Source organism: Octopus bimaculoides, chromosome 12, assembly GCF_046866305.1.
Source record: "Octopus bimaculoides isolate indiv1 chromosome 12, ASM4686630v1, whole genome shotgun sequence".
NCBI lineage: Eukaryota > Metazoa > Mollusca > Cephalopoda > Octopoda > Octopodidae > Octopus > Octopus bimaculoides.
This window is the reverse complement of record NC_142939.1, coordinates 8620702-8643378: the sequence shown is the minus strand read 5'-3', so window position 1 is coordinate 8643378 and position 22677 is coordinate 8620702. Positions and strand designations below refer to the sequence as shown.

General features: G+C 34.2%; 1 protein-coding gene across 1 annotated transcript; it reads right to left on the bottom strand.

The window, feature by feature from the left end:
- Positions 1–1953: 1953 nt before the first annotated feature.
- Positions 1954–21278, bottom strand: LOC106880182 (protein disulfide-isomerase A3). The gene is made up of 13 exons (XM_014930036.3): positions 20827–21278; positions 14247–14334; positions 13462–13579; positions 12209–12316; positions 11095–11218; positions 10396–10509; positions 8779–8901; positions 7504–7686; positions 6173–6275; positions 5458–5586; positions 4260–4339; positions 2642–2699; positions 1954–2398 (listed from the first exon to the last, which is right to left on the bottom strand). Exons 1-13 carry the CDS (start codon positions 20976–20978, stop codon positions 2279–2281), a joined length of 1500 nt encoding a protein of 499 aa, XP_014785522.1. The 5' UTR covers positions 20979–21278; the 3' UTR covers positions 1954–2278.
- Positions 21279–22677: the final 1399 nt, after the last annotated feature.

Here is a 22677-nt window from a genome sequence, read left to right as displayed (position 1 = left end):
ACTGTTAGTTTAAATATTGTGATTATGCAAGTGTCCTAAGTCCAAAACGATTTTTCAAAAGACAAAAACAGTTTCACCATTCCATAGCAAAACCATTGTACTGCACTTTGACAATTTTTAATATCTTGGCGCCTTAAAATCTGGAGATATGATAGTTTGACCAAAAGAACCAGCTAGTACAAGCAAAAATATTGGGGGAAAAAAAAAAAAACACATTTGGCCAAATTTGGACATACAACTGTTTAACATAATAGCAACAATATAGATTTTGCAACTCCTCACTATTTTTTTTTTTCAATTGTGTCTATTTTAAATGGTTGTTAATAATTCATGCATTAAAATTAATTATAAAACAAAAAGTCGAGAAAAAGAAAACAACTTAGTTGAGAAATTTGCTGTTTCAGTTCGTAGTCCTTTGTATAGAAATATATTCTATTTGACATTTGAAGTGAAAAATCATTTATATGCATTTGAAAATACTAACTACTTCACTCTCTTGAAATTTAAAGCAAATGGTGTGGTTTAGTTTCAAACTTCACACATACAACCATCAATTTATCATAATGTATAGGCCAGTTGCTGCAGTTTTTATTCACAAAAAAAAAAAAAAAAAAAAAAAAAAAAAAATCTCTTCTGGAAGTGCTATTTATAAACATTGTATATTAGAGGGTGACCGCAAAATCATCCCAAGAATGTCAAACAGCATCTGGTGTTCTCACCAGCAGCTGCTGTAACAACTTTTCCTTTCCCATTGGTGTGTGTGTGTGTGTGTATGTGTGCACGTGCAAGAAGTTGAAAATGTAATGGGAGTCTTTCAGATGATATGTTTTTAACAACCAGTTTCAGATTTTTTCTGATTTCTGAAAGTCGAGATAGATGTAGGATTTATACTGCAACTGTCGTCACTAAACATGGCCACATAACCTGTCGGCCTTAATTTTCAGAGCCAAAAATATTGCCATATGACATTAGCACACAAACGTAGCAAGTAACTTTCAAAATTCCTAAGCTTAATCAAATTGCATCTTAAACAGATACTAATTTGAGTCATATTCTTTCTCTAAAAACAAGAGCATTTTCAAATTCCAATCTGAAACAAGTCAGTTGTGGCATAAAACCCACATCTTTACTTCACTTGTTGAAAATCAAGACTATGAAACCGGTAAAGCCTCTAAAAACAAAGCATTGAAAATCCCAATGTATTTTCAACTTCATTTTTCTATATTTCAACCCATGCTGAATAAAATAACTTATGTATAAACACATAAGCAAGCACACAGGTGCAAAGAAATAATATTCAAATACCAATGTTATAGAAATGTACATATTTGTACATATTTATGTACGTTTAGGTGTATGCGCTGTGTGTATGTATGTATGTGTATATATATATATATATATATATATATACACACATGCGTGTGCGTGCGTGTGTGTGTAGAAGTAGTAATGCAGATAAACACAGACGCTTGATGTATCAGCTCGATTTGGATTTCTCTTTAGCCACACTTCATACCATGGGCCTTGCCTTGGCTCTATCTATCTATCTATCTAGGTCATTCCACAGGATGATGACGTCAGAGTTGAAGTTCAAATTCCTTTGAGCACAACTATGTGTTTTCTATATTGAGCTTGTCTACATCTCACGTTAGGAAAGACATCAAGACCAAGAACTGGAACCTGGTGCAGCTCCCCCTGCTTGCTAGCTCAGGTCAAACCAGCCAACCCATGCCATAGAAAACGGACATTAAAGGATGATGATGATGATGAATGGATATCTGTCCATCATAGAATAAAAGATGTTTTCAATAGTACTGTTTAAATTTTAGATGCAATGATAAACACTGGATATTTAAAGCTTCAAGAATGAAGCAGTTGCTTTATCCATATAAACTCATTAAGCTGAAAACAAAATGGCAATAAATTCAGATATAAATCATGTTTATACAAACATTTTTGTGTAATTTGGAATTCCTTTTTTTAAAAAAAAATTTATTAGCAAAAATTAAGTGTACAATAACATTGTATGAGTTGTTCAGACATTTTCCTTTCATCCATAAATTTTAGAGGAGCATTTTAATGAAAATTTACATCCTCATACCACTGAGTGGCATTACAGAAGGACCGAATCAAAAACAAAAAAGAGAACAGATGAAAACAGAGGACCCTAAGATGAATTTTAAGTCTTTGAAAGTTTTTCTTAAATGAATAAAGGAAGAAATTGAAGATAAGTGATATAAATAAGAAAAATAAAATATATTTAAATGGAAAGGAAAATCTACAATTCTTTCTTTGCTTTTTTTGTCTTCTTCTTTCCACCAGATTGGGTGTATCCTTTCAATTCATTGGTGGCTTCTTTAGCTAAATATTTAACGAAATCATCAACTTCACGACCACCCTAACAAAAGAAGAAAAAACATTGTAAAATGCAAGATATTTTGAAGGATTACTATAAAAAAAAAAATCAATGAATAAAAAACATTACAGGGGCAGGTTACAAAAAAAAAAAAAAAAAAAAAAAAAAAATGGAGGTTTACTTAAAAATCAAATTAAAAATAAACAATGTGCAAATATAATATTGATATCCTATGCAAGGGGTTGTCACCTAGATCCAATCAAAGAAACTTAATCATATACTTACATTGTATTTTCGAGGAGCATCCTTTGAGTCTTTTGGAGCAAAGTAAATAGTTGGAAATCTACAAGAAAAAAATAAAGCACATTTTACACATACAGCAAATATATATTCATACTTTTGATACTAATCTACATGCCCTTAATTGTCTAAACCGTTCATATTTAAATTTAAGCTCATAAGATTATGTAATAACCTTTTATAAACTAAATAAGTCATTTTACTAAATCCCCCAGATATTTTCATTGGCAAAATTAAATGAAACTATGTTTCATTAGGTGTGGTCAGGAAAGAATTAACAGAGATATAATTTACAAATTATCTTGTGTCATTTGAAACCAATATTGAAATCCAAGACAATGGAACAAGATTTAATCCTTTCATCACTAAAATTCCCAAAACTGCTCATAGCTATATTTCACAAATATGCCACAAAGCACTCATTTATATGCTGCACCAGGCTCCAATCTGATCTGGCAGATTTTCTACAGCTGGATGCCCTTCCTAATGCCAACCACTCCAAGAGTGTAGTGGGTGCTTTTTATGTGCCATCAGTACGAGGGCCAGTCTCGTAGTACTGGCATCATCCACACTTGAATGGTACTTTTTACGTACCACCAGCACAGGAGCCAGTCAGAGGGAACTGACAATGACTACACTCATATGGTATTTTTACGTGCCACCAGCACTGGCATCGACCATGTTCAAATGGGGCTTTTTACGTGCCACCGGCACTGGCATCGACCACGCTCGAATGGGGCTTTTTACATGCCACCAGCACAGGTGCCAATCAGGTGGTACTGTCATCGGCCACAACAATGACTTCACTTGACTCAATAGGTCTTCGCAAGCACAGTTTATCGCCCAATGATTGAAAGGTACTCTTAGATGGACCTGTTTATGCTGCACTGGCATAGGCCACAGTTACGATCTCACTTGGCTTGCCAGGTCTTCTCAAGCACAGCATATCTCCAATGGTCTCAGTTACTTGTTATCGCCTCCGTGAGGCCCAATGTTCGAAGGTTGTGCTTCACCACCTCTGGACAATATTATAGTAGTTTTTGCCAAATATAAAACACCTTTAAGAACTATATAGTTAAAATTTACAAAATGTTTACCACACATTTTTTAAAATTATTTATCTGAATTTACCTGATAAGTAACAAGTTTCATTTTATATGAATAACTCACTATGGATGGGTTCACTTACAGTACATCATACTATATTCCCCATTACCTGTTTATATGTATCCAAGCTCAGTTTAAAATCTAATATGCTCAATTCTTCAAGTGCTATGCTACAATCTTGTTTTTCCCAGCTAAATATTGGCTAAAAACTTCATTTCTGACAAACAAAATTTTAACATTTCACTAGAATTTTTTTTATCTGCAAACAGAATAGTTTCATGGCAAAAATATTCCATATTATATTTAAGTGAGGACCAATTAAGTTTTGTTCAAAACACCACCTAGGTTTTAATTAAACAAAATTGATTTAAATTGATAATTTTAAAATTGAAACAGACAAGCAAATATTCTAATTATAAATATAGAAGCGAAAGAGTTAAGTAAGACTGAAAAGTAAAAACAAAATTCAAATGTATTTTTCTCCTAGTTGACTTACCCAGAAACTTCATATGGTTTCGGAACATCATTAGCAGTGGCATCCATTTTTGCAATGGTTATTTCAGATTCATCTTTCAACTAAATAATTCAGAAAATTAAAGTTGAAATTATATATGAATAATAAAAGAGAAATTATCAACAAACCAACCTCAGTCACTGATACAATGAAACAATATCAGTTAACACATTCTAGACATATGATGAAAGATCTGACACACAATTTTCATTTCATGCTGTACTGCATACCAAGTCATCTCAGGATTGTTTCAGTACCATATTTTTTTTTCTATGAACAGAGGTTGCAAGACCCTCAACCCTTCTCCATCTCTGAAGGAAGGGATGCTGCAAGTGGTTCCCCCAGAACCCTTCACACAGTGTAATGTAGCCAATTCTCAAAGAGGAATAAAAAGAATCACTTCATCAAAACAACGATATAATGTCGACTTGGAACTTATTGCAAAGTTGCATGATAAACAACAGTACCACCACCACCACATCTGCCATACACACACCATTCAGACTTCTGACACTACCACCATCAATACCTGACTTCACTGCCTTCCCCTCCACCACCATCATCACCACTGCCTTTCACATCAGTTACTCTCAGCCATCCCTGACCACCTCAGCTAAAACCACCACCCCTGCTGCCACCTCTATCACAACTACAGCACATGTTATTACTATCACCCCCTTACCATCACAAAAAGGCTAAATGTGTGTGTAAAAGAATTGTGTTCAGTATGTTGGTTCAGTGTTCAGTCCCACTTTCTCATTATTCCCACTGCCACCGTCAACACTACTTTTAATAAGAACTCTCCCTAAATTTCTTTGTCTCTCTCTCTCTCTCTCTCTCTTCGCCACCACCCTCACTATGCCTACTATCACTCTCACCCCAGCATGAGCAATAGTAGAAGTGTCAACGAATAGTGAGGGGGGGGGTGAAGTGTGATACACTGACACACAAATTAGTTTTTGCATTTATTACATTAGATTAACTTAGATTACATTAGATTAACATAGAAAATAATGTCACAAAACCAGATAGTGAATTTTGACTTATGAATGGCCACAGTAAGGCTGTATATGCCTAACTTAGAGTGAAAAACAAACAAAAATAGGCCGAAACAGACAAATTTGTAAGTTAAAAAATTTCACCAACTCAGAAAAATTAATGCTCAAAATCATTTACTTACAAGCTCTGCCAGTTCCGTATATTTAGGTTCGAGACTTTTGCAGTGACCACACCATGGGGCATAAAATTCGATGAGTACATCTTTACTTTTATCATTAACAATTTCATCAAAATTTTTAGCTACAACAACCTAGGGAAATAAATATTTAATCCAATAACAGCGACAACTTCAAGTCAAGATCCTCAAATGCAAAAATAAATACTGAAAGCTAACAATAGCCATTTAATAAACCATCTAGATCTTACAACTGGCAATATTGCTTGCTTAGAAAGTTACAATAAATATGGTTACATTCTTAACCCATTACCTACTTAAAAATTACAAATTTCGTAATTATCTGTCAATATTTACACATATCTAACCTTTTTGCTATATCTACTAGGTATATTTCTCTGATATTCAAATGAGGTTTGCTAATTTTTCACCCAATGTCTCGCTTATTTCTATTTAAAATGTTATTTTGAAATGTTATTTTAATCATTCCAGCGTGTTCCTAAGGCTGTTTTATGCTAGAAATCAAAGTTTCATAAAAAAAATTTCAGTTAATAGAATTATGGGAGGTAATGGGTTAATGAATAAAATTATACATATAAAATAAATATGTAAATAACATTTGCATATTGCTACAGCTGAAGTATCATGAAAAATGTATACGAAATAAAAGTTAATGAGAAGCTTTAATTTACCCCACCTATAAAAAGAAAAATAATTTTACCTTAACTGGTGCACTATTATCAGATGGTACAATCTCAGATTTTAGATACGGCTGCAATTTATCATCAAAGAAATCATTTACAAAACTTTCTAAGTTATCCGGGCTGAAAATATAAAATTGGCAGGAAAAACATGAAATGTTTGATGTTAGTGCATATGAAGATGGTAGAAACATGTAGTAGATAAGGTAATAAATATTATTTAACAACCAGATAATTCCAAATCAAGTAGAATTAAAAGCTCAAAGGTGTTCCATCAAAAGTCGCCTTTTGTGTATCTAGAATATATCTAAATTACATTATCCATTTTAAAAAGGTGGGTGTGAGCTGAAGGAGAAGAGGCTGTTCATCCTTGTATGTCAAGTGTGACAACAGGGGCTTTCATTGATTTGTGTGTCTAATAACGGGTCACAGGTAGCATTAAAACTAAGCCTAGAGACTAGTTACTAATTATGCTGAAATATTTTTTAAAAAACCTTCAGAGAAAAGAGATATATGGTCAGGCACTTTCATGAAAGGGAGCTATCAAGTGATTATGAATATATGAATGGAAAAATTGTGCTACAATTTCTGGAACCACATCACACCTGGCCACCTAACTCCCCAGACTGCAACCTCCTTCATTATTAAGTGTGGGAAACAGTTGAGCAAGAGACCAACAAAACTCCTTGCAACACCAAAGATGAACTGACGGCAAGGATTATGGCAGTATTCACCAAAAACAAGGTGACTGTCCAGAAGAGTTGCAGGAGATTCCATAGTTGTCTGGAGGCTATGGTTGAAGCCAATGGCAATTTTATTGAATAAACTTTTCAAGATATTTTTATGTAATATTGGTAAATATGTTAAAATGAAATGCCAGTGTTATTTTCATTTTTGCATAATCTAAACAGTGTGTGTGTGTGTGTGTGTGTGTGTGTGTGTGTGTGTGTGTGTGTGTGTGTGTGTGTGTGTGTGTGTGTGTGTGTGTGTGTGTGTGTGTGTGTGTGTGTGTGTGTGTGTGTGCGTGTGTGCGCACACACACACACCCACTCCCACGACAGGCTACTTTCAGTTTCCATCTACTAAACCCACTCACAAAAGCTTTGGCCAGCCTGAGGCTATAATAGAAGATACTTGCCCTAGGTGTCACAAAGTGGGGCTGAGTTAGGAACCATGTGGTTTCAGCTGCAAACTAATTTAATATACAGAAAAAATTTGATAATATTTACACACTTTAAATTTCACTATCATAATTGAGGAAGCTTGCATGAGACAAGTTTTCTTTAAATAAATTTTATGATTAAATGGCATTGCTGAATTTCTAAATTTTACACAAATTCTAGTGCCATACCTGAATTCTTCTTTCATAACAAATTTCCTGTCTTTAGAATCTCGGACAGTAACAATGGGTTTGGCTGATGGGAGTTCACTTGCACCAAACTCACTAATTTCATAGGAGAACTCATTCCGGTCACTAATAGCAAAAGTTACATCTTTTCCTGCTTCTTTAAACTTCTTGGCCACTTTCATAACCCTATAAATTAAAAAATAAACATTGTTTACAACTGAAAGCAGAGAAGAATGAAGAATAGTCACCCCTCACATAGAACATCGGTGTTCAACTCCATTTTGGAGTAAGACATGAAAAACTGATAAAAATTACGAGATTTTGGGGTAAACAAAAACAAGATAGTAAAGTCTATTGGCCAACAACTCCTGTTTAGGAAAACAAAGGGGAACAACTTTTGGATGATCATTTCGTCAAATCTAAGGGAGGTAATGAATGTATAATACACTTTTCTATTCTAAGCACAAGGCCCGAAATTTTGGGGGAGGGGCCAGTCGATTAGATCGACCCCAGTAAGCAACTGGTACTTTGAACTCAGCACGTAAAGACAGACGAAATACTGCTAAGCATTTCGCCCGGCATGCTAAGAATTCTGCCAGCTCACTGCCTTTATGTAAAATATATGTATAAGTATCACTAAATAGCTTAAAAGAATGGTGCAATGATTAATGTTTTCGTTTGGTAAACATGGGAGACAATTCTATACATCTTATTCTGGCCTCATCAGCCAGGCACAGTTTTCAAACTTGCCAACATTGTGATGGAAGAACCACTAAAAAAATACAAATGCTATCTACAAAAGTTCTTTTTGACAGTGCTATGGTTATAGCTTAGAGCATACATCTGCAATCGTAATATGTTTATCATAGTTCAAATTTCAGATGATAACACCTAGTTTTCTACACTCAAACAATTCCACAAGATTAAGTAGAGTTAGTAATATACACTACTGCTGAAAACCAGTATTTATTATCAGAAAGATTGTTTCTTTATCCTAAATACTTAAATTTCATCACTTACAATGCATTAAACTGAAAAGTCAAGCTAGATATAATGAATTTTAGCCTTCAATCTCTGAAAATAAGATTTGTTACACTGTTGACTTTTTGGTTATGCAAGTTTCAATACAAGACTAGAAATAATGTAATAAAAACTTTAAAACAAATATAAAGTGCAGATATTTAAATGCAGCAAATTATTCATCAAGTTTAATATACTGACAAGTGTTATCACTATAAAGAGGAAAAATAGCATTACAGGGAAAAAATACATATTTACCTGTTTCTCCAATAGTTAGTACCTTTAGAATTTTTTACGTAGTCAACGTCGTAAAATGCAACAACCAAAGGCTTTTTAAAATCATTGGCATTGTCTTGGACTCTGTGACCACACAAACCAATGCTGGAATAAAACAAGAAAAATTCAAATTTACACTGGGTATGCATTAGATGTTAATGTTATTGATGCTCTTGTGATCTGTAATTCTCTATCAATCTTATTCTCTCTCTTTATTTATATTTATATTTATATATATATATATATATATATATATATATATATATATATATATATATCATCATCATTTAACGTCCGTTTTCCATGCTAGCATGGGTTGGACGATTTGACTGAGGACTGGTGCAACCGGATGGCTACACCAGGCTCCAATCTAATTTGGCAGAGTTTCTACAGCTGGATGCCCTTCCTAACGCCAACCACTCAGATATATATATATATATATATATATACACTATCTATTAGCTGCTATCACCCATTATGCTTCAACTGTGCTCAATAATATCCACTTTCTTCACATTCACAGTGTACCAGATCTTAAACTAAAAAGCATCTAATAATTACAATTACTTACAGGATCACATTGAAAACAATATTGTTATAATTATTAGCCAATCAAAAGAGTAGATGAAATTTCCAAACATTGCAGCCTCTTCTAAACAGCTGGATACAATGCAGTTGCTGACTAATGATGTTTTGATGCCAACAAGAAAAAAGGAAAATAGAGGAAAATTCTGTTACAACTTGAAGAATAAATGTTTAAATGCTTTCTGCAGAGTTTGAGGGGTGGGGTGCAGTGGGTATGATGAGACAATGATAAATGTTTTGGGTAGAATGACTATAGGGGGTAGGCAATTTGTTGAATTGGGTATAGAAGTGTTTGTAACAGCAGAAGGAACAGGGAAAAAAAAGAACATTGACAGCTAATAGTTACATCTAGAAACATTTTTATTGATTGCTGATAACATTCACCTATATGCTGTATTTTACAATGCTTCTGAATAGCAATTTTACCATACCAGATACATGAACAAAACAGTACTGCAACATAGATCTTATATGAGCCATGTAGGGGACAGCAAAATTAATGTGGGCTGCATAAGGATGTTATTTGTCAACTATTTCTTTGGACATCCACAAGGCCAGGGTCTTCTACCTTGAAAGTGAATATTTTTGAGCATTTAATAATCAGGTAACCAAACCGTTGTAACTTTCTCTACTGAACAACTGTGACACCAAGTAGATCAAGATAACCTCTCAATTCTGGCAAACCTTTCCGTCTCAGAATGCTGCAGATTCGTCTCATTTTGTCACTTAGGTAAGTGAGATGATTCCCAAACATGCTATAAACTAACATTGTAAATGAACTCTACTATTTAAAGGCAATATTGACAGATTAGCAGAGATTAGCATATAGTTTAGGTTAAGTGGATTGCTTAATAAAAATAAGTATGGAAATTTTACGACTCCATAAAAATCATTTCTTGAATTAAGCCAAGTTTGCATATTATTTCTTCTAAATTGTCATTCAGCTTTAAGGCTTCAGATATTTACATTTTATATGGGTGGGAAAGAAATACATGAATTTTATAAGAGACATACCTTGTTTCTTTTACCCACTCTTTTATTGAAGAGGCTGAGATATCACTTGAATATTTTATTTTGCTTTCTTCAAATTTGCTGTGTAGCCTGGGTGGTTGGAACATGACAATAGCACTAAAAGAAAAAAATCAAACTGATAATTATAAACTGTAATTAGAGTCATTTTGAGACAAAAGTTATGCAATAAAATTGATTAAGAACGCTTTAATTATGTTCCAAATATCGCATTAATATGTTGATAAGTAAAAAAGTTACAGCTGTTTCATGAAACTAGTCTAAATTCATGATTATTTTTGAATTTAATTGAAACTCATGAGGGGTGTATCTTGGTCAGAAATATAGTAACGAAAGGGTTAAGGAGGTTAGGTGTAATTTTAGGGAGATTTAGTTGCTATATCAAGCAAACATGTAAAATCTCCTTGATCACTCAACATATTTGGTATGTAAATTACATAAATGGTTATCCATAAATATGCCTGATGCACTTGGACTGAACAAACATTCAATATATGATTCTATAATAAATTCATTAAGAAGTTTCTAAAACAGTTAAATTATCTTAAAATTGCCAAGTTTAAAGAAAACAGGTGAATATTACAAAGGAAAAATTCCTCACAGCATTTACATTATCATCAAGAGACTTTTTTCAATGTTAGAAAACAATCTTTAACTGAATTTTCTGTCTGAATAGCAACTTACTCTTTATAACCATATTCATCTAATATTGAACTTTCAAATGTATGTCCAAATTTGAATTCAGAACTTAAAGAATCAGCCACTTTCTGGAAAGTTTTTGACATCTCATTTTCACTAGAAAAGAAACCTGAATTAAACAAATATAAATATATATATATATATATATATATAAATAAATAATATAAAATAGTAAAAACATACAAAAAAATTTAACCTTTTTTATCATCCATGCTTGCATGGATCAGCCAGATGTTACTGAGGAGAGATTTTCTAGAACCAGATGCCATGCCCTTCCTCTTGCCTCACTTGTGTCCAAAGTAATAATTGGACATAGATAGACATGAAATGAACAACCTCATTTGTATGAGGGTGATGCTCATTTACAACCATGTGATGTTTAGACAAGGGTACACACAGACATATCTATAGATCGTTGCCAGTGCCCCTGGACTGGCTCTTGTGCGGGTGGCACATAAAATACACCATTTTGAGCGTGGCCGTTGCCAGTACCGCCTGACTGGCCTTCGTGCAGGTGACACATAAAAGCACCCACTACACTCTCTGAGTGGTTGGTATTAGGAAAGGCATCCAGGTGTAGAAACTCTGCCAAATCAGATTGGAGCCTGGTGTAGCCACCTGGTCCACCAGTCCTCAGTCAAATTGTCCAACCCATGCTAGCATGGAAAGCAGACGTTAAACGATGATGATGATATATATATATATATATACACACACACACACACACACACACAAGTTTCTTTCAGTTTCCATCCACCAAATCCACTCAGAAGGCTTTGGTCAGACAAAGGCTATAGTAAAAGACACTTGCTTAGAGGTCATGCAGTGGGACTAAACTTAAGACCACATATTTGGGAAGTAAGCTTTTTACACAGCCAAGCCTGCACCGAAAGTTCATGAAAATATTAAACTTATTCAACAAAACAGAATCTGAAATTTTTTTAGAAACAAACAATTACTAACAGAATTCAAGTTACACCTCAGGACTAATTAATATCATAATTTGTAAAATCAAATGAGTAAGGAAACATCATTGGTGCAACTATATTAATAAAGTCAAAAATCTAAAATACAGTGCAAATGTAAAGGACTTCCTTACCAATTACTGCAAAATCTTGAGAAGATGTAAATTTTTTGGCATCTTCGGTAGTGAGTAAGGTCTTAGAAGAAGGACCTGCTTTGGACTTCATATACTTTACAATACCATCTGTAACAAAAGGTACACAATACAGAAAATTTATCAGTCAACATTATAAAAATCATCATCCATAATGATTGTAACTTTTAAAAACAAAATCTAGAATAAGCTTCAAGATCGTCCAGCATGGAAAGCAGACATTGAATGATGATGAAGTTGTAAAACACAAATGTATTCTCCTACACTTGCAATTTACTCTTTTACTCCTGCTAGAATGACCAGTCAAATCTTCAAATTGCTATCTTAAAAATTACACACTGAAAAATGTAAACCTGGATACAGCAAAACAAAATGACAAAATAGACAAAACTGGAATATTTTTGATCATATGACTATTTAAGGGGCTAACCTGGAGTTCCTTTGAAAAGAATTCATTGCATACCAAACAAAAAAAAATGCTTTCAATAATAATGAAGCAAACATGCTATACTCTTATTCATGTACAGCTAGATGGGAAGTCATTTGAAAACTTCAAATGTTCAGGTGTTTGAAAATCTTAAGATATTGACCTGACAATGGTATATGCCACAGAGTCACTAGAAATAGCAGTCATATCTCACTCAAACCACACCATAAAAAGTAAGGAACACACTGGGTAACAATCATTAATACACTAAACATGAAAAATAGAATGGAAGATCTTAGATCACCGATCTTTTGGCTTAAGGCCAATTTGGCATGAGAAAGCAAAGAGATTAAGAAAATTTCCACTCTAACCATGAAAGTATATTGAGCACAGTGGTCAAAATAACTATCAAGATCGATTGGAATCTGTGAGTCAGGCAGATTGTGGGAAGCAGGAAAACATTCTTCGTTCAAAAGTAGATAGAAAAATTAAGCTACAGTGCAATCAAAAATACAAGAACCCTTTATTCAGTAAATGCTAGTAGTGGAGAAACCTAGCTGCAAAATGATTTAACCTTTTAGCCTTCAAATTAATTTGTCAAATGTAATATTCAAATTGTTTTTTTTTTTTTTTAGTTAATCGTGCATTATCTCGTAGCCTCAAGATTCTGATGATATGATTTATTTATAAATGACATTGTAAGGCAGGTGTGAGAGACTGGCTCTGGCCAGTTTGAACCTAAAACAGGTAGAATATTTGGGTCAGATATGGCCAGCTTAAATGCTAAAGGATTAAAAATAACATTTACCTGCTTCTCGAGGTCCATTATACTCTTCAGAAAATTCTCCTTTCCGGAAAATTTTTAAAGTAGGGTACCCTGATACCCCATACTCCTGGCAGGTGTTTGTCTCAGCAGTACAATCAACCTAGACAAATGATATAATTAAAGCACATATTCAACTACTAAATTTTATTCTTTATTTTCCTTTGAATGTTTGTTCATGTTATGGTTTATACTAAATGTTAAATTGGATTAAGATAGAAAAAGTCAGAGCAATCCTCGTTGAAAAATAAATGGATTTACCAGAAAGGATTTGCTAAGTTTTCAGGTAAGTAATAACCATTTCATGGTCATACTTCTAATTAGGTATCCTAATTTATTTTGAAATTAAGAATCTTATGGGATTTAGCAAAATAAGCGTCATGTTTAGAATGTAACTTAAAAGTCTTCCAAAAAATTGATAGGTTTTAAATTAACCCTTTAGCATCCAGATTACTATGTCAAATGAAATGCTTTTTCATTCATTGTTTTGAATTAACCATGCATTAGCTTGTAGCTTTGAAATTTCAATGACATGGTTGTATATATTGAGAATGACATTGTAGGATAGGTGTGAGAAGTCAGATCTGGCCAGTTTAAACATAGAACAAGATAGAATATTTGGGCCAGATATGGCTGGTTTAAATGCTAAAGGGCTAAGTATGAACCATTTTTACAACGAATTTTTGTATAATAAACGCAGTTTTATATCAAAGAACTAAGGCTGTCTCGGTGAACAAATATGAAAAGAGTTAAACTAACAAGAAACTTACTTTAGCTAATGGCACTGGTGGATCGTTATGTTTTAATGCTGATGCTGCTTTATCATATTCAGGAGCCAACCTTTTGCAATGTCCACACCTTACAAAAAAAAAGAAAGAAAAAGGTGATTTAGTTAACCTTTTCCAGTTAAACATGAATCCAGTAATTTAGATACAGAAAACATTAAGTTGCCCCAATCCCCAACAAATTACTCAATTTGCCTTCTTACAAGGATGCAAACGAAACTCAGACAAGTTTTCTATCTTCTGAGCAATACTATAAAAGAGACTGCCCATTCTGCTCCAGTAAGCACCAACAGGATGGTAAGTAGACGACGACAACAGTCACTGTGAGTGCCTCTACATAATTGTTCAGCCAGCCAGAAATGGCAATTAAAATACCCTCTTATCTTGATTGTTCTTGTTATTACAAAAAGATATGGTCACAATTGGAAAAAAATCTTTAATCATAGGTCGACATTGACAAAGTTAGCCTGGGGTTAAACAACAATGGAAAACTCCAAATATCTCAGAAGATTCAATAGATGTATATAATGCCCATTTTCCAACTAACAATGTAAAATCCATCCTACTGAAATACCAAAAGACCATGAGCTTTATCCATTAAAAATAAATCGCATACTTTGCTAGAACTAAACATATGTTACATGAAGATGATCTGAGGATCTCCAAAGAAATTCCCACCAATTTAAAACCAATTATGAAAACATGCAACAAAACTTGTGCTTCTAGAAACAAACTTTCATACACCTAATAAACAGTCCTGTCCTAAGTTTCTCTGTTGAAGTAGGTCCATAACCTTACAATGAAGGTTAATGATCTTCATTAACCAGTTCTAACTCCAGAGGAGGTTTATCTCTATTCATGTCTATACATAGACAAAATGCAGACTGTAAGTTGATTAACAGGATCCATATGTTGTTCACTATGAAACAGAAAACATCCAAGTATGGAGAAACCTTGATTTTGGTTTATCTTTTAACATTTTTAATTCAAAATACCTGTAGGTCTTCAAAAAGTATCCTCAATGCTGAGAGATACAATACTTATGTTAAGTGGCCACCAGTTTCAAGCCAGTAAAAATTATTGTTTTCAGTTTATTTAAAGTTTTTGGGTCCTCTTCTCTCCAACCCTAAGACATTGCTTTTGCATGCATGTTTGTACAGCAGTGAAGACCAAAAATCTCAAAACACATCAAGACAAACCCCATCTTTACTCAATAGTAAACTCATTTCACACACACACACACACACACACACACACTGCCAGAATTAGAGCATATGATTTAACGATGCAGTTCCAGCTGACTGCACAGAGTCCAAATTAACCTTGCTTTTCACCCTTCTAGGGGAATAGGGTCAATAAATGCAATACCAGTTAGGCACTGGAGTGAATTCTTTCTCAGAATCAACTATGTTGCAATATGAGCAAGGTCATGGGGGGGGGGGCACTCAGAGTTCTTTTCTCCAAAAACTGAAGAGTTGTGCCAGAAGCTAACAACCTCTTCTCACAGAAAATCAGATCTGCTACGAGAACCACCCTTGGATGGACTGATGTACAGTATGGAATGGAAATATCTTACATATAAATGGAACGGTCATCTGACCAAAAAGATGCTGCAAAACAACTGTGTATGCACAGTCATGTGCATGAGTGTTGATGTACTTAAAGTTGACAGCCATTCTATAAATAAACATTGATAAAATAAGTAGAATGTGGTTTTTAAAGTAGTAGTGCAATTTTGGGAGCATTGAGAGCTCACAAGGAGATGGAAGAGAGCACTTAATTGTCTAGGTGTCATGACTTTTGTCTCAAGAATAAAATATTTAAACAATTTACAATACTTATTTTTTAAACATATCTTCCAGAAAATATTTGTTGGGGTTAGAATATGAAGAGAACACTTATCAGCAAATAGAAATAATGACTGATTAAGTGCCAAGATCCAATACAATATCCTACAAGTCCTTGCCAACTTATTTTCCACAAAAACTTCCCCTCGGAACAAACATCTCAAAGGAGGAACATGCTGAATGGTGTTGTAGACATGGGCAACTTTTCTGAAGCAAACCACATGACACATGGCTCAGTATCAGGCAAGCAGCACTAATGAAAACGTTTAAAGTAATTTTTCATTAAGTAAGTCATTCAGAAAGTCCTACAGGCTGCAGTTTGCCCACGAATAGCTTAGTGTAACAAAATAAGCATCATAAGCTTTGGGGGGGGGGGGGGGCAAACATGGAGAAAGGAAATTGCAAAATGCTACTCAGTAAAAGGCACTGAACAGCAAAAATTTGAGAACCACTGTCCTAGAGCAACATATAGGGTTAATTGGGTAAGAATAAGCATTAAAATACAGAACAATGCACTTCTGAAGTAGACAAATTATCATTTAGTACTGTCAACAAAATGACTATTATTTAACATCTACATTCCATGTTAGCACAGGTTGGATGGATTGGCAAGATTTAAAGAGTCCAGGGACTGAGTTGAGTGCCAATATCAGCTTTTGACATGCCTTCTACAACTGGACACCATTCCTAATGTCAGCTACTTTACAGAGTATATTGAGAACTATTTTTGTGAGGTTACCAAAACTTGCAAGACAAGACCCTTCACCTAGGTGGAAGTGCAGTATTGAGGGAAGTGGTTTTGTTCTAGGTGATGAAAAGCTAAAATATGATAGGACAAGAACAGGTGTCTTGCTGTAGAATAGGTGTATGGCTATTCCAGCTAGAAAGAGAGAAGGATGGCAGGAATGAGAAGTACAGGATGGATAAAAAGAAAATAGGGGACAGTGAATTAAGGATGGTTGAACAGGTAGGTTCACAAGAGTGTGAAAGAAGAATAACATGGTTAGAATTGGGAACAGAGGTGAATGTAGTAAATGGTAAACAGGGAAGGAGATGATAGATAGAAAGACATATGGTAGACTAAGATGGATACCAATAGTATAATAAAACCACAGAAAGCTGGAAAATAGGGATTTGATAGTCAAGTATAAAGAGAGGAGCACACAAGGACAGAGAGTGGGATATTAGCAGATAGATAGTTTCAGGGAAAAGGGCCATTCAGTGGAAAATAAAGTGATAAGGAATGCAGGATGGATGACAAGTGATTCTATTTCTTATGTGTTTTTAGTGCTTATTTCTCCTGTACATCTGCTACAGACAAAGCCAACTTTCCAAGTGACACTTCTTGTGATTCCATTTTTAAGGCCCTTTGATTCCAGGTTCTGCTGCCATACCTGCATGGAGGAGTTCCAACAGGCAACCAATCTTAAACTCAGTTATGGTTAGGAGGACTGTGATAAATAGGAAGGGACTGACAGCTGAACCTAGTGAAATACCTGCTCACAAAATACATTGTACTCAATTACTCTCACCCTAAGGACAGCACCCCTGCACACAAAATTCATTGCCCTCATTACTCTCACCCTAAGGAGATCACTTCTGCACACAACTTGAAGGACACTCACCAGCAACCAACAAATCAAGAAGCAGAGGATTCTTGAAGGAATTCTCCAGGTCAGAAGTCAAATACAGCTGTTTACTTTGAGCTAAAATATTAACCCAAACTGCATCTCATTTTATTTAACTTTTCCCTTATTATTTGCACTACAACTAAACTTTCATTACCTGGTCCAGCAATTTAATACCTCTGATTACTTCTAAGACATATTTTACCCTTATAACCGTTGACTATAATGCTGCCATACCAATCACAGAATTTCCCTGAAATCACGTCTTAAAAAAATTTTTTTAAACTACATTTGCTAATGTAATATCTGAAAGAAAAAAAGTCACAGCAGAGATCTTAGGTCTGCTCCACCAAAGATGACTAAATAATAATTCAAAGAAAACCTGCAGAAGTATCATAACCAGGAATCTATAAAATCCGTTAGCAGAAGTAAAAACATAAGGTTGTAACTTCTTGGATTGTCATTTCGATATCCGTTTCAATCTTTACCAAATATTCTTTATATATTTTACACTCCTATTTACCAGTCTCACAAATTTCTTATTTACATTCTATAATCTCACAATCTGCCGTAAATTTCATAAAATTACGATTCATTGTGAATAATTTTCTGCTGCATTTTACATTTGGCCGTTACTCGTCTGATGAACTAAGCTGAGTAACTCTTAGGCATTTTTAAAGATTGGGTTTAAAAAAAAAAAAAAAAACTAACACCGTTGGTCAATCGATTTACAAGTGGTTGCAGTGAATTTAGGAAGATTGAGAGCTATATAATTTCCACGGATTTAAAAGTACCTAAAGCACAGGTGGAAATATTTCTTGTAAGGTGTGTCCGTACCATGCGAACATAGAAAATATATATTAGTTAAAAACATATCAGAAAGAAGCACTCAAAAGAATGTGGATGCGAAACCTTGGGTAACTAATGCCCAAGACATAAAATTTTGTTGTAATACATACATAGACACATACATACATATATATATACATACATATATATACATATATATATATATATATATATATATATATATATAGTGCATAGCGTTGCATTAAAATATTTATAAATTCCATCCAAGAAGTATTTGTTGTTTGTTGTAAACATTCGATTTTCGATTTTATTATATTTTTAATTGTGTCATATTTTTGTAACCCCATACGTTTTATCTGACCCCAATCAGATGTATTGTCCCCTAGTGGGTAATAAAGAGATAAAGTATTGTTATTACTACTATATCCTACATTATATCGGCACAGTCCCAAAAAGCTGGTTCACCAGCCAGCATTATTACTTGTAGCCGGCGTGATATGCTTTATCTGCATATTCAAAAGATTTCCCGTAAACAAATTTTTAAAATATACACACACACACACACAAGTATTATCTATAAGCAGTGTGCAAGGAGTATACATAGAATTAACAACGGGGATTTGAAATCGCAGAAAATGTAGGAATTGAAAACCAGCATATACAGGTGAGAAAGTTAGTCCCCGAAAAGAAAAAAACTTTGAATCCCCAGTTAAAATTCTTCTGAAGCCAAGTATCACAACACATACACACCTCCAAACCAATTTAGTCATTACTAATATTTCATATCATCTAATACGTGACAACCTGATAAGAAACAGTAGTCAACTCCCTCAAATCACACTCTGAAAGATAGAAAAAGGATTATTCAAAGCTGAAACGCGTTTTAACAATAGGTCTCCTCCATGTGGGCTAACGTAGGAAAAAAAACTGCCACAATTCTAAAATTGATCCCAATTTTAAATTAGGGCCGGTTCACTGCTTTACATAAAGAGATTTGCTTGCTCAAGATAAAAAAAAAATTAACAAAATACAAGAAAATTATTTGATTTTTCAAAATTTAATAATTTAAATGACATGTTTTAGTCGCCCAATTTCTGCAGAAATAATGGAGCTAACACATTTTCTTTAGAAATTAGTCAAGATTAAATGGGCGGCTTTTAAACGTTAGAAACATCAAAAAATCTTTTCAAACCGCATTCATTTGAAAGCTCTAAATAACTTGTTGCCCTGATAAAACAGACGTTCCAGCCGTGACCAAGTGCCTTTTTTCAGACAGTATCAGATGTCATTTTTTTTTTTTTTTGAAGACTTAATGGTCGTGATTTTGGCTACTATTTTCTTAACATGCGAGCAAATGAACAGATTCCATTGTAATCCATTTAATTTTACTAGTTTTCCCCAAGATCAAAGGCATTTCAATATAACCACCTGTCTTTTTTTTTTTCTACATCACAAACTATATTATCTAACGAATTCGTCATTATTTAAAACGGGTGTGATACTTGTAAGAAATCTGACTGCTATTTCTAGCCAGTTAAGCGATCATGCAATGGGCGGGCAAGCTCCCTCCCTTGTTGGCCGAAACTGGCTTAGTAGGTACTCTTTCGTAACGAAAGAATACTTCTAAATAAATGTTTTACATTTTAATAACCTTAGGTGGATATACATACAGGAAAAGAAACAACCACACATGCGTTACATACATTTAAGTCACTAATGAGATCGATAAATGATTAATAAAAATTGCTACCTCAGTCTAGTTGACAGTTCCCAGCAGGGTATCGAAACATGAAAAATATGGATGGGAAATTCGAACACCCCAAATTAATCATCCTAATATCCCATACACTGGTATATATCAGAAATCACAAAGTATTTTGAGAGGGCGGTGGTTTATATAGAAGAGAAATACAGAGATTTACAGAAGGTCTTACTGTACATATATACATGAATACAAAGATTTTAAAGGTAAGAGGCAAGGCCAGAATTATAAACAGTTTCATGGACTTCCCCAGTATTTTACTGGTACTTAGAGGCGGGGATATAAACCACCCTGGAAGACTGAAAAGGGTCACCATGGCGATAAATGGACTCAGAATGCAAAAGAAACGCAAGGACTTTAAAACTGTCCGTTTAATATCCTCCAATTTGATGGGTTTTAACTGTATATTTACGTGGCTGTAATTTTTGAATAAAACATGAGCCAAAACTGCTTTAAATGTTATTAATTATAAGGTCGAACTTTAATAGGATAAATATAAGGATTTTGATATATCTTACCATGGCGCGAAGAATTCCACTAAAATGATATCATGGTCAGCGACTTTGTTCTTGAAGTTGGAGTCTTTCAGGTCTATGACATCGCTTGCAAAAGTCACGCCGGTTGCAAATACCAACAGCACGACCAGAGAAAATAATGTTGTAGGAAGCATTGTGGAGAGTCTATGGATATATATTATTATTATATGTTGTAATCTTGTTGAGCAGAGGAGAAGGGGAAAAAATTAGGGTAAGAGGAAGAAAGTAGAAAAAGATTTACTTGCTGAGTGAAATGCAGGTTAATTTGTAATGTGTAATAAAGAGCTGTTTATTTTTCTATACGGAAAGAAAGAAAGACAGCCGGCGAGTGCCAACTATCATAGGAATGTACAGCTGATTAATAGCTCTGTGCTTTAAAGGTAGAGAGAGAGAGTTGCAGCAATGGCTCCTCCGTAACTTCTCTCTGCTGTGTTGGCCGACTCTCATTGGTCCACGTCAATTTGCAACGTACATTTCCGGAAATCTAGCCTCGAACCGAAGAAGAGGTCAACGGAGGTCACGAAATGTCACTACCTGAACTACAATACCAATTTTTTGGTTTTTACCTTTAATACAAACACATTCTGAAATAGTACATACAAATACACACACACACACAGAGGTCAGGTCAACAAAGGTTACCGCTTTGAATATCTATGTAAATTTTACTATTATTATTATTATTAATAATAATAGTAATTTCAAATCAATGTCCAAGTTGTATTTATTTATTTCCCCCAAAACCAAAGGTGTTTTCATTATGTTCAATAATATATCTTTTTTAAAAAAGATCATTTGTTATAATTCAGTCGAAAGAAATTATTTGTAATTCGATGAGATTTCAAGCTTGCTCGTTTTTAAGGTATACTACGCTTGTGTATCGATACTAGAACGTAACAAATCACTACACCAAATTAACTCTTATATTTTCGAAACTTAAACTGTGGAAGCTAATGGAGATGAATGCTATACCTCGTGGTAAATGGTTTGCTTAAGTAGGATCAATGAATCAATTTAATCATCGCTCTCCCACCGCTTGCTTAAGGCTATCTCTCTTTCTCTCTGTACACTTAAGAAACAGTCCAGGTGGCACGAAGAGCTGCAGCAAAAATTATCAGCTACGTGTTCCAACGAAGTAGTATCTACGCAATATACATACATCACCTATGTACTTCGGCAAAGGATACACGCAGGAATCATCTAAGGAATTTGAGCTTTCCCAATAGACCTTGCATGTTGACACAAATCAGCTCTGTGACACGATTTCTTTAGTATAAATGAAGCAGCCTCGTTTCTAAAGTCCCCCTTATCCATCACCCTCTTGATCCGACAACTGTTAGTAGGGCTTTTTATTTGGTGTTTCGCAATTTAATGCAAACATAAACGAAATCGGTCTTTATATTATGTTCCTCTAACCTTCAAGGCCAATATAGGAATATTTTCGAATAGAAACTGAGATACTCCTTAAATATAGAGGTCCCTAAGAACTAACCCTAAAACTAACCCTAACCATACGGGACCTCTGTATTTAAGTAGTGCCGAAATTGAAACCAAATCGCTGTGAATTCGCTTACGGAGAACGGCTTGTGCCCTAATATCTATCTTGCGTTTCAGGCACAAAAAGATTTTCTCTCAAAATTATTTGTTTGCTATGAATAGACGATAAATTGAATAGTGATTTAGATAAGGTTTATCTGGCTACACGATGTTTATTTGTTATTTTATTTGTTTTTATTGATTACTTGACCCTGACCGAGCAGATCTAGAATTAAAGTAGCTACAGTCGTAATTTTTTTTTTTTTTTTTTTTTTATGCATTGCATATCTAGGGCCG

What these genes read in the sequence shown, in the direction of transcription:
- LOC106880182 (XM_014930036.3), bottom strand. Translation starts at nt 20,978, where the DNA reads ATGCTTCCTACAACATTATTTTCTCTGGTCGTGCTGTTGGTATTTGCA. An exon ending in TAATGGACCTCGAGAAGCAG is followed by an intron (nt 12,317 to 13,461) that starts GTAAATGTTATT and finishes CTTTTGTTACAG; the next exon opens with ATGGTATTGTAAAGTATATG. An exon ending in GAGTGGGTAAAAGAAACAAG is followed by an intron (nt 8,902 to 10,395) that starts GTATGTCTCTTA and finishes GTTTTATTCCAG; the next exon opens with CATTGGTTTGTGTGGTCACA.